General features: G+C 53.4%; 1 protein-coding gene across 1 annotated transcript in view; it reads left to right on the top strand.

The window, feature by feature from the left end:
- The window catches only part of RGMA (repulsive guidance molecule BMP co-receptor a), a 49,810-nt gene that overhangs the window by 15,523 nt on the left and 21,138 nt on the right, over positions 1-13,149 (top strand). Inside the window, exon 2 of the mRNA XM_019983726.2 lies at positions 5,919-6,034. Within this exon, the coding sequence (XP_019839285.2) occupies positions 5,919-6,034 (116 nt within the window). The remainder of the gene's footprint in view (positions 1-5,918; positions 6,035-13,149) is intronic.

Consider the following 13,149-nt stretch of genomic DNA (forward strand, 5'->3'; position numbering starts at 1 on the left):
AAAGTTGGTGAAGGACAGGGAGGCCCGGCATGCTGCAGTCCATGGGGTCACAAAGAGTCGGATACAACTGAGTGACTGAGCTGAACTGACAACACATCCCTGCACTTCTGAGGATGGCAAAAATACTTCCTGGGACCAGAATTGGACCTTAGCTTTCTCCTGGTTGGTCAGGAATATGCCTAGACATGAGAAGACCCAAAATCAAACCAATTTCAGCAAAACTAGGACTTTGTTGGCTCCCATAGCTGGAACAGGCTCTTAGGTGGCTCCAAGGAGCTAAGACAAAGCTTCAGGGAGAATCACACGCTAAAGAGTGATGTGGGGACGGTTAGCCCTGAAAATCTCCATCAGTTCCTGAAAAGCTCACCAGACACAATTCAAGTTTAATAATAAAGATATATATATGCCAACGCTGCAGATACAGCTTCAACCCACAGCACTCATCAACACTTGCCTTCCTGTCAGATTACCATCCCCAGATCCATCCTACAGAGGAATCAGAAATCAGAACTGGGTGCTTCCTCATGGCAACAGTCTCAGGACAGGTGCTGATTGGTCAGCATGGGTCACATGCCAGTCTCTGCTTTAGTGAAAGCGATCATTGGTTTCTCTGTCTTTCCTGGACTTTAAGTCCAAGAGGATGAACTGATTGACTCAACCTGGGTCTTATGTGCACCCAAGGTTGATGGAGGGTGACGGAACTTAAAACTTACAAGTCCCTAACATTTGTCACCTGGGAGAGCTCATTAAATATGCGGACACCCAAGGCTCTACCTCCTGAGATTCACATTCAGATGCTCCAAGTGGCGCCTGCATGCTAAGTCGCTTCAGTCGTGTCTGACTCTTTGCCACCCTATGGACTGTAGCCTGACAGGCTGCTCTGTCCATGGGATGCTCCAGGCAAGAACACTGGAGTGGGCTGCCATTCCCTCCTCCAGCGGATCTTCCCAACCCAGGGATCGAACCTGCGTCTCTTAAGTCTCCTGCTTTGGCAGGCGGATTCTTTACCACTAGCACCACCTGGGAAGCCCTGAGTGGCACCTGGGCATCTGTATTATTGTTAAGTCCTCTGAGATGGTCTACCAAAGGAATAAATCCCTCTTCTTCAGGAGGCTTTGGGTGGAGCTCCTGATTTCTAAAGATGTACACCCTAGCAGAGCATGTGCCAGGCTCGTACTCTTTCTGTAGCCTCACCTCTTTCTCCTATAGCCATCATCAAGATCTTCCAGCTCCTCAGACAAGCCACACCTTGGTAAATGGTATCTTTGGTGTTCCTTCTACCTGGAAGCCCTGCCCTGTGCCTCCTCCCTTGCCCACCATCTTCCCCTGGCACACACCCACACTGGGAGAACTTCCCACGCTGCACCCTAGACTGGGCTGGAGGCCCCCGGTGCCTATGGGCCTCCCTGTCAGAGTCTGTTATTCCTTATTGAAAGAGATTGTTAAGTTTATCTGTCTTGCGTTGACTTTAAGCCCAGTGTGGACTTGCTTCATTGGCATGAAAGACACATACAGCATGTCAGGGATGGGGTTTGGTGTGGCTGGCTCTGCAGTTTATTAGCTGGTAATTGGGTGAGTACTTAAGTTCATCCAGCCTCAGTTTTCTCATCTGCAAAATGGGGATAATAATAGAACCTGCCTTAGCGTAAAGTGTCTAGAAATGTGACGCACTTAGCCGGCACCTGACATAATGTGGGAGCACACTGAAGCATAAGCCATTATTATTATCATTCTTTTCTAAATTGTATTTATTTATTTGGCTGTGCTGGGTCTCTGCTGCTGCGTAGCCTCTTCTCTGGTGGTGGCAAGCAGGGGCTGCTCTCTAGTAGCGGTGCACAGGCCTCTCATTGAAGCAGCTTCTCTTGTTGCAGAGCACAGGCTCTAGAGCGTGGGCTCAGTCCTTGTGGCCCGTGGGCTTAAAATTGTTCTGAGGCATGTGGGATCTTCTCAAATCAAGGATCGAACCTGTGTCTCCTGCACTGGCAGGTGGATTATTTACCACTGAGCCACCAGGGAAGCCCCTGTTGCTATCATTCTTACTGAAAATGAATCTTTGAAGACACCTTGCAAGATTTTGGGTCAAGTCTTCCCCGGGTAGTCAGCTGTTCACTTCTGACCTCTGCTTTCTCCCCTCACCTTCCTCTAATATCTATTTCTACCAGCAGTTCAGAAGACAGGAGTTATCTTATTGATTGCTTTGTCCCCCAGGGACTAGCATGCTCTAGTCCTAAATATGTATTTCTTGACCGATGACTCAGGCCCTGGACTTGAGAACACCCTGTTCATACCCCAGAGGCTGGGAAAGCCAGAAATCCCTGTCTCAGGAGGGCTTCAACCTTATGTAGACCTTGCCTTCCAGGAGCCCTCTGCCCATTCATCACACAGCACGACCACCCCCCAAGGTGGAAAGGGAGAGACGGAGGGATGATGGTTCAGTGGAGCTGCCTCCAGAGCCAAGACTGAGGGAAAGGGAGCCGAAGCATGACAAAGTCTCCAGGGAAAATGCAGAGGTGGTCAGAAGGTAACGATAGCTGTTAGTCTTAAGTCAGCTACACGCAGAGTTAAGTGAATTTCTATGGCAAACGGAGTGCTAAGTTCCCAAACCCTACGTTTCAAGAATTTCTTATTTTTGCAGAGAGCCGGGGAGTTGTCAATAATAAGCTGGTTGGTTTGGCCAGTATAGACAGATTCCTCAAGGTCAACACAACCCCATATTGCTCTATTTGTGGCTGGATTTCTCTTCATAGTCTTAGCTGTGTGAAAGCCAAATCTCTACTTTTACGATGTCCAAATTCAGCCTCACACATCTCTCCTTGTGAGAAGGAAGCCCGTTGTATCCCCTGCCCAAATGATGCCCTTATGCTGTAGGAATTGGATCTCCTCCCCAAATGGCGGCCAGGCCCCAGCAGGAATGCTGGGGCGCGCCCACGGCCCAGTGTCCCTCCCGGATTGTACAGGCACACCTCGTATTATTGCACTTCACAGACACTGCTTTCTTACAAAAAAAAAAAATTGAAGGTCTTTGGCCACCCTGCATCCAGTAAGTTTATCAGTGCCATTTTTCCAACAGCATTTGCTTCACAGACTTTGTCTCTGTGTCTCATTTTGGTAATTCGCTCAGTCCTTCAACCTTTTTCTTTACTTATACATTTGTTAGGTGATCAGTGATCGTTGATGTTACTCTTGCAAAAAGATTCCTGACTCACTGAAGGCTCACTCAACGGTTAGCATTTTTTAGCAGCAAAGTATTTTTGTTTGTCTTGGTTTTTTAAAATTTATTTTAATTGGAGATTAATTACTTTACAATATTGTGGTAGTTTTTGCCATACATTCACATGAATCAGCCACAGGAGTACATGTGCCCCCCATCCTGCCCTCCCTCCCACCTCTGTATACCAATGCAAGTGCTTAGTCGCCCAGTCGTGTCTGTGACCCCATGGACTGTAGCCCGCCAGGCTGCCCTGTCCATGGGACTCTCCAGGCAAGAATACTGGGGTGGGTTACCATGCCCTCCTCCAGGGGATCTTCCCACCCCAGGGATTGAACCTGCGTCTTTTATATTTCCTGCATTGGCAGGCGGGTTCTTTACCACCAGTGCCACCTGGCATACATATTGTCTTTTTGACATAATACGATAGCATACTTAAGAGAGTACTGCTGCTGCTGCTGCTAAGTTGCTTCAGTCTTGTCCGACTCTGTGCGACCCCATAGACAGCAGCCCACCAGGCTCTGCCATCCCTGGGATTCTCCAGGCAAGAACCCTGGAGTGGGTTTCGCCATTTCCTTCTCCAGTTAACAGAGTACAGTACAGTGTAAACAACTTTGATATGCATTGGGAAGCAGAAGAAAAAATCACATGACTTGCTCAGTTGCTTTGTACGTTTGTATTCAGTCGTGGTCTTGGGGTGACAACGTTATCAGCCTGCCCCTTACAGATGAAGACCCTGAAGTGTAGAGGCTCAAAGTCCTGCAGCCAAAGGCCCCCACTCTTGGGCAAGGACAGTGCCTGCAGGGCCTGCTCACAGGCCTCCTTCTCAGCCTCCCTGCAGGGTTCCCGAGTCCCATTCTCTGACCTGGAGACACTGCAGCTGTGTGGGGGTGGGGCTGCTGGGAATGCTAATGGACCCTTTCTCTCTCATTAAAAAGCTTTAGAACTAACTTGTGAAAGGCAGGATCTAGGGGAGGGTGTTAATTGGTGGACCTCAAAGGTGCCTCTGTGCAGCCTGGTTCTGGGCCGGCCTCACTGTGTTGAGGCCATCCTGCGATTCTAGAGAATAAATTGTGGGTCTGGCTCCCAGTCCGGCCAGGCCTGAGAGGAATGCAATCTGAGACCTGGATTTTGAGGTGGTGGCCTTTCCCTAGACGAACCTCTAGTATTTTGCCAACCGGGGCTTAAAATAAATCCCTTCTTTTTTTTTTTTTTTTTTTTGAGGGGGGAGTGGGTAATGATAATTAGAGCCTGTTGGACTGAGACCTAAATTTCTGAAGGAAGTATGGTGGTGCTCCAGATCGTAAGGGCCAGCAGTGGCCATCATGGCATTTTGCCCTGAGGGGACAACGGCTGGCTTTTGCCCCGTGGCCTGGCTGCTTGAGCTGTTACGTCCTCTTTCCTACCTGTTTTGTGGAAGCCAGGTTCAGCACTTTGACTGCTTCCGGTTGCATACAGATCTAGGGTCCTCTTCCCATCGCCCAGAGCTTTCTCCGCTGCATCTTCACTCCCTTGGAGGCCGGCAGCGTCCCAAAGGCAGACACGCAGCCCTGCGGCCTTCGCGGCCGGCAGCGAGTGACCGACTGCCTCAGTGCTTAAGAGAAACATCGGAGTGGGATAAAAACTCAGAAGTCTTTTTCAAAGAACCAGATGAGTAGGCTTGGAAGTGAGGTGAGGGGGTCGCTCAAAGAGTTTGACTAAACACACTTGCACCGGCCTATTTGTGTTCCATCCAAAAGACCTTTCTCAGGGGACCTTGCCAGTCTCTTTTAAATAGCCCAACAGCCGCAAGACAGCTGCGAGGTCTCGGGAATCTTGAGGAGGAGACATTTTACTCCTGGAAAAATAAGTGACCAAGTTAAAGGAAGTCACCACCCTGATGCCCTCCCAGGAGCGGCCTTGGTGGCCTTGCCCTGGCAGTGCCCGGCGTCTGGGCCCTGTGCACGGACCGCAGCATCCACGCCTCGGGGTGGGCGTGGGGGCGGGGGTCGCTACCCTGCCGCCTCCGTTGGGCAGGGGCCCCAGCTCGGGGGCCACGAGATGGGGGGGTGGGGAGATCCGGAGGGCCACCCACCCGCCCCACCCCGGACACATCAGAGGTGGATTTTTCAGCCTCCTGCACCCGGGACACGTCGGAGTGAGAGAAGAGCCCGGGTGTCAGTGGCGACTTTGGGACTGCAGTCTAGTTGTAAAAGGGTCCTGGGTTGTTTTTTTTTCAAGCTCAGTTTCTACTTAGGCTGGCCACTTTTAGGGAAGAAGTGGGGGGCGGGGGTGCCGCGCGGCCATCCTTGCACTCTGCGGGGCTTGGCCGTCTCGGGGGGGTTGGGGCCTTTCCCGGGTGTACAGCCGCGGGGTTCGGGGCGCCGCGGCGCGCCCACAGTCCCCGGCTTCCCCGGGTCCCCGAGGCCAGCGCCGCCGCGCGGTCCCCGCCCAGCTCCTCTCCGCCCGCCCCCCGCGGGCCGCGCTGAAACCCGAGCTCGAGGGGGCGGGCCGCGCGGCGGCGGGGGCCGCGGGGCCGCGCCGACATTGGCGGGGAGCCGGGCGATGGCTGGCGAGGGAGGGGCGCGCGGGGCGGGGGGGCGCGCCGGGCGCCCGCGGCCGAGGTGGACCGAGCCTCCCGGCTCGCAGCTCCCGCCGGCGGAGCGAGGCCGCCCTTTCTCGGCAGCGTGATTTATCTGCTTCTTCTTTTTCTCCTGAACTCTTCTTCCAGGGAGAGGCTAGTGGTAACAGGCCGAGCTGGATGGATGGGTATGGGGAGAGGGGCAGGACGACCAGCCCTGGGATTCTGGCCGACTCTCGCCTTCCTCCTCTGCAGCTTCCCCGCAGGTAAGGCACTGCTCCAGCCCGGGAACGGCCGGCTGGGCGCGCGGGGCCCGCTCCCCAGGTCTCCTCGCGGCGCCGGGCCACAGGTCTGCGGGCGAGTCGGAGCTCAGGTTCGCCGGGCGCCCTCGGGCCCCCGCCTCGCGTTTCCACGCGTCTTTGTTTCTCCCGCGTCCAGCCGAAGGCGCGATGGATGCGCGTGGGCACCTGGGGTTGGGGGAACCCTCTCAGGTTGTAATGAGAAAGAGCCAGGCGGGGAGATCACAGGCGCCGGGGACGTCTCCCAACTTCCCAGAAAAGGGGGTACCCGGGACGTTCCCCTTAGGGGCCCCGGAGAAGGGGGAGAAAGGGAGGCACGGACTCGGATCCGGGGGGCACTTTCTCTAGCTTCTCGTCCCGCAGTTTGCAGACCTGTCCGGTGCCCAGGGGTGGAGCCGGGGGCGCCTCTGAGGTCCCCGCCGAGCCCGGACCGCCCCCTCCCGCGGGACCCCGTCCCGCCCCCACGGGCTTGCCCACGCGGGGAAGCCCACGGGCTGGGCACCGCCGGCCCCTTGTTCCTGTGTGATAACATCCCGCGTCGGCCCCTGTTTGTTTTTATTGTGTCAGAAAGGGAGAGAATTTCAGAATTAAAGCTGAAAAAGCCCATCTGTTTCCAATGAATCCCCCATAGTTTTTCACAATGTTTTTGGCAGATCGCTGCTTTCAAATTCCTCCGAGCCGGGACCTCTTGTTTTTGTTGGGGGAAGGGAGACCAACTCCACAGAGAAGCATTTGTTCCTTCCCAAACGCTCTAGTTTCTTTACTTTTTTTTTTTTTCCTTTCGGGGGGAGGGGGAAGGCACGAAACTTAAATCCCGGGTCTGTTTTCTTTATAATGTTTCATTAAAGTTTATTCCATTTTTGCCATATGCTACTCACAGCCTGGAAACGCCAAGCTTTATATCCATTTTCCCCTTGCTAAAAAAAATACAAATAAACCCAGCGTCACGGACCAAATGGTCCCCGATGCAAGGCGGGATTTCCCGGCCACTTCCATTGTGCTGCGGGGTTCCGAGGTGTCTTTTTGCAAAGAGCTTGCCTTCGCTCGGCAGCCGGAACGAATCCGCAGCCCCCGCGCACTCCCGAGCTTTGCAAGAAAGGACTTGAGTTAGACCGGGGATTGGGTTGTTTTGTTTTCCTCCTCAGCCAACTGGGTTTCAGGAACTGGCAGAACTGGGCAGTCCGGACCCGGCCTGGCTGTAAGTTGGGGCTCCCGGTGGGAGGACCGTGCCGCAGCGGTAAGGGAGAAAGGATCCGTTTACCTTCCCGCCCCAGCCCTGCTTCGGGGCGGGGGACCTCCTCCCCGGAACCCACCCGGCCCTGCGCGCCCCAAGGGCGTCCCGGGTGAGCCGCAACCTGCTTGTAGCCCAGGATTCCATTGTGGAGGCCCCGGCCAAAGACAGGATGGAGGGTGTCAATGCCTCAAAGAGCCCTTGGACCCATCCGGTGCACCCTCGCCCTGGAATATTACAACCTCCATACCGGGTCAAGCAGCAGGGAGTCCTCCTCCTCTTCCTTTTTTTTTTAAAAGGCAGTTTCCACCCCTCCTGCTTCCCCCCATAGAAGGGTCTGGCTGATTTGGTTCCCTCCCAATAACTAAGAAAATAAAATTTGAAGCGACCCTCCTCTTTCAAAAAGAAAAGAAATCCCTCCTTTTGGAGGAGCAGGAGTTTGCAGTGTGTGTGCATCTCTATTTGGTCCAGATAAAGATCCAGCCCACTGGAGGTTTTATCAGATGGGTTGATAAATGGCTTTTGTCCCTTGGCTGCCATGGGGGATGTGATCTCAGCTTGGAGCTGAAATTGAGAAGGGGGGCTTAGAGGCCCTTAAAACAACACCTTCCCGCTCTTAAAGCGGCAGCACTTGTTAGCTTCTTGGGCTGGAGGGAGAGGAAAGGAAAGGCTGGCAGGAGGTACTCAGAGGTAGGAGGGAGCTGCCAGGGTGGTGGTGAGGGGTGGAGGGGGTTGCTGTTTGATTTCTCCATCTTAGAAAACTTTAAACATCTCCCCCGTAGTCTGAGGAAAGCTGGTGGGTTATATAATGCACAGCCCGAATTCCATCACTTGTTTCCAAGAAGCCCATTTCTTTTTGGCTTCAAGGCTGGTAACTAAAACCTGGCAGATAGAGCAGATAGCTGTTGCACTGTCATGCCAACTGGCTAATGTTTCTTCTAATTTGAGGCCTTGACAGGCGCATTTAGTCAAAATTGCCCACCTTGCTGAAAACTGAGCTTCCAGTATGCCCGCATGGAATACACCGGGGGGCTCTGAGAACGTGTGGGCTCCGGAATCCTGGGTCAAGAAGAGAGGCTCTTAAGAGGTGAAATGGATCATTTCCACCACAAAGGGATGGACTATCATATTCTTGACCTATGGCAGAGGGGCTGCTTGGGGATAAAGTCAGAGAATCTGCAGGTCTGGTGGGGAGTGGGGTGGGCATTTGAGAAAAAAGAAAAGAAAGCGCTGGAGACAGTCAGGGGCCCTGTGTGCCGGCTTCTCCCTCCAAAGACAGGTGGAATCCTCTGGAACAGCCGCATGAAAGCATAGGCTTGTTCAGTGCTAGTGGACTTGAATGGTGTCCAGGAGTAAACCCATAGGAGTGCAAATTAAATTGGACATAGTTATGTGGAGAAAGATGCCTTAACCTCTTGCTAGACAGAGAGGGCTTGTGAGAGTGCTAACATGTTCTCAGCATGCATGGCGCATCTCGTGCGGTCCTGACGCGGGGACAGAATTGGGGGCCCTCATCTGAGCAAGGCTGGCGTCCACCTCCAAGGTCTGGTGGAAGGACAAGGGCCCTTCCATGTCCCTCGGCTCATCAGGGTGTGTGCGGGCACGATGCTGTACTTTCAGCCAATGGACAGGGTGGCCACGTCTAGTTGGGAGGGGGGTGCGTGGCGGGAGGCCAAGAAAGGCTTCTTAGGAGAGTCTTCCACTAATAACATCCACTTCAAAACACAATTAATAGATACTTTTTAAAACTCTGAAACCACCTTGACTTAATAAAACAGATTTCCAAGAGGAACTCATCAAAGTCATATGTTGTAGACATGTTGGCACGCTTCCCGTTGGCTACATATGGATGCTGTACTCCAGCTCCGGTGGTTCTCAAAGTGTGGTCCTTGGACCAGCAGCACCAGCCTCCCCCGGGAACGTGTTAGGAACTGACTGAAGCTGATGCTCTGGGAGTGGAACATGCAGTCTGTACTGTGACAGACGTTCCAGGGGGCTCTGATGCACCTCAACTGTGAGGATCAGTGTTGGAAAAATTATTGCCCTGTGCCTTCCATGTTTCCTCCTGTCTTTCCCTTTCCTTTTAAACTGCAGTTGTTTTAGAAATTAATCCTCATGGGGAAACTAAGGCTTGCAAAGACCCAGGCCCTGTGTAGTATCCAAGGACATCCATGCCATTCTAGAGTTGAGAACGTTTATCTGAGAGCTGCCATTCAAAAATGTGCAAGCAAGTCAACCTGCTTATCACATCGTTGTCCTCCCAGGAGGACTTTGTGTCCCAGAGGGAGAGACTGAAATGAGTCCCATTGCCAGAGCCAGGTGGCAGTAGAGCCAGCCTGCAGGCTGGTGCATGACACGCCAAGGGATCTGCAGGGCTGAGCCCTGGCTCCCAGGGAGGGTGGGATGTAAAGTCCTGTGGATGGTTGACCCTTTGGCCCTGAGGATGAGCTGGGGCATAAGGAGAGGATCTCTGGTCGTCAGGTTTAGGAAGGGAAACTGCTGCAAGCTTGGAGGAATTGCTAGCAGTCACCCCAGTGCCAAAGGAGAACTGGGCAGAGACGATCAACAGGCTCAGATAAGGACACTCTGTGAGATGGGGCAGTTGGGTCTAGGTCTCTGTGGAGGTGAGGGAATCGCATGGGGACCACTTTCTGTGTTGGAGGTCATACGGTTCCTGCTAACGTGTCCTTCTTGGGTGCAATGTGCCCGGCCCTTGTTAGAGGATCCAGGTTTTATGTTTGGTTGAGGGGTTGGGGCGTCATACTGTTTCAATGCCTGGCTGCATTCAGCCTGCCTGAAATTGAGGGCACTGTTTCTTTAGGGCAACTAACTCATTCCAGTGGAGCCAGGAATTTCTAGTCTTAAAGTTGGGAGTCCCGTGTCTTTAGAAGCCCCCTCAGTCCTGGGTACCCCAGGATGGTCGGTCTCCCTGGACTCTCCGTGTCCTGGGACCAGGGTTTGGCCTGTGTCTGTTAATCCTGCCGCCGCAGACAGTTCAGTCCTGGGTGTAAAGGGCCTCTCCTTCTGTCCATTTGCCTGGCGCTGGGCCTCCTTCCTGCGCCCTGTCCTGCCTGTCTCCGCTGGCATCTGCCTCGAGCAGCTGAGCCACCCCAGGACCTGCCTCTGGGGTGACCCCTGCCCCCGCCCCACTGTCCAAGTTGCTCAGGAGCTCAGGGCTCTGCATGACCCTCTCCCGAGCTCCCAGAAGGGAGAGCCCGCTGACATCCAGTTCCACACTCCTCTCCAGCCTCATTCCCATGGCCTCTGGCATGCCCCTGGGCTCCAGGTCCCTGCTGGTCTCCGTACCTGCCACCACCCACCCACCTTATGGGTGGGCAGCCGCTAGGTCTTGCTCATGCCATGCCTGGTTTGGAAAGGGAACGCCCACTGGCAAAGCCCAAGGTCAGTGCCACCTGGCGGGGCCCAGCGCCGTCCCTCCGATGACCTGAGGACCGGCCACCTGGGCTGCTAATACCTGTCTTCCTCGTGTCCTGGTTGCTTCCCGAGTCTTGGGTTTTTAATCTTCTTCTAAATCACTGGATCTGTTTATAAGGGCAGGAACCCCATTTCCTGTTCCTGCGTGCACTTTTCTCTGAGATGCACCCCAAACACGCCTGGCACAATCCCGGAAATTACAGGACCGTTGCGTTTCTTTGTGTTTCTCTTTGTTTTTTTGCTCCATGGACCGAGATCGCAGATTTGGGGAGGGGGGTTGTCCAGATATCTCAATCATTCTTTCCAAAAGATGTTTTTCTGTTTATAAAGACAGTACTCATTTTTAAACCTAAAGATAGAAAAGGATACATAAGAAAATGGAAATAACCAAAATTCCAACCTCCCACAGGCGCCATCACTAGTTAACACTCATGAATAGCCTTTGAGACATGGTACTGTTATATTCTAAACAATATGATCATTTGAAGGAAAACAACAATTTTTTAAAAATTTATTATTTTGTATTGGAGTAGAGCCTATTAACAATGTTGTGACGGTTTCAAGTGAACTGCGAAGGGACTCAGCCGTACATATACATGTATCCATTCTCCCCCAAAACCCCCTCCCACCCAGGCTACCACATAGCATTGAGCAGAGTTCCATGTGCTGTACGACAGGTTCTTGTGAAAAACAACGTTGAAAATATTTATTTATTTATTTGGCTGCGTCAGCCTTAGTCGTGGCCCTTGAGCTTAGCAGTTGTGGCACACAGGCTTAGTTGCCCCAAGGCATGCGGGAACTTAGTTCCCTGACCAGGGATCGAACCTTCATCCTCTGCATGGCAAGGCAGAGCCTTAACCACTGGACCACTGGGGAAATCCCCCCAGACAACAATTTTTAAAGCTCTCCCATTTATCCAGTGACCAGAGCATCCAAGGTATTCTGCTAAATGTTTGAAATGTGTCACCTCATGAGATGGGCACCCCTCCCCCCGAGCATCATCATTCGCACTGTGTCGATGAGGAGACAGAGGGTCAGAGAGGTTCCCAACATCACACAGCTGAGTCAGCGGCAGAGCCAAGAGGAGAACTCAGACCTCTGTGCTTTTCCACACGCCAGATTTTGGATAAACACCCTCATTGAACGTGCTCTGTAGCATTTCAGACTCTGAGCTGTGTAGCATACAAGGCTTTATGATGAGAGGGGAAAAATAAGAAACTTTGGAGATATGATTGGATAGCAGAATGAAGAATGACCACACTTTCCCACGGCTGTCACGTTCTTGCCTCTTCCCAGAGACCCTCTCCGCTCCCTGTCCATCCCCGACTTAGCATTTCAAAGCAGATGCCACTTTGGCAGAGCTCTCATGGTGCAAATTTTCCCAAGTCAGATTTATGTCTTTGGGGTTTTTGCTTATTTATTCATTTCATGCACCATTTCGCCCGGGCAGTCGGAATACCGAAACGCCTATTAAAGTGATCCCTCTGCGCCCAGGTCCCTGCAGAAAGGAGCCATTATTGCTCCCCGTGCTAAGGAATGTTCCAGGAACACAGGCTCACACACGTGTGTGCACCAGCCGGGCCGGTGTCCTCCCATTGCTCTAGGAAGGTGGAAGAAGGGCCTGCCTGCGGAGGGAGGTGGGGGAGCAAAGCCACTTCACGTGGATTTTGACCCGGGACAGCTGAGCAGAGGAGCGCAGGGCTCCTGGAGGCAGGACCAGAATGGAAAATTCTCATCTCTGAAGTCAGCCTTACCTAGACTTGCTCAAGAGGCGTGGGTTCAATCCCTGGATCAGGAAGATCCCCTGGAGGAGGGCATGGCAACCCACTCCAGTATTCTTGCCTGGAGAATCCCATGGACAGGGGAACCTAGCGGGCTATGGTCCATGGGGTCACAAAGAGTCTGACGTGACTGAGCATAGCAGCAGCTACCTAGACTCAGGAAAAGGGAGTGTGCCTCAAAGCAGGAAGCCCAAACTGCTCACCCGCAAGCTTCATTTATACCTGAAAAGTGACACTTTTGCCCCCAAACCATCCTCCCTGTGGAACCCAGGCTTGCTCAGCTCTCTGCCCTCCTGGCAGGGTGGTCTTGGCATGGGATCCCACACCCGGCTCCTGCCTGCTGTGGGCCCTTCTGACCCAGAGAAGCCCTGCTGACAGGCCCACCGTGGCCCTCTTGGCTGCAGATCCGGCTGCGTGTGGCTCCAGGGGGAGCTGGGGGGTGGGGAGGGTGTCCAGTTGGGAAAGCTGAGGTGTGCCCTTTTCCTTGGCACTCGGCGTGGTTTCCTGCAGCGACTTGGCGTGTGTGGAAGCTGGGACAGAGAAGCCTGGCTGGGTGTGACGAGGGGGCAGTGCCGCCTGCCCAGCTCGGCAAGTGGCATTCAGCCACCTCTGCCCACACTTAGCAGTGAGTTAGT

This window comes from Bos indicus, chromosome 21 (genome assembly GCF_029378745.1).
Source record: "Bos indicus isolate NIAB-ARS_2022 breed Sahiwal x Tharparkar chromosome 21, NIAB-ARS_B.indTharparkar_mat_pri_1.0, whole genome shotgun sequence".
Classification (NCBI taxonomy): Eukaryota; Metazoa; Chordata; class Mammalia; order Artiodactyla; family Bovidae; genus Bos; species Bos indicus.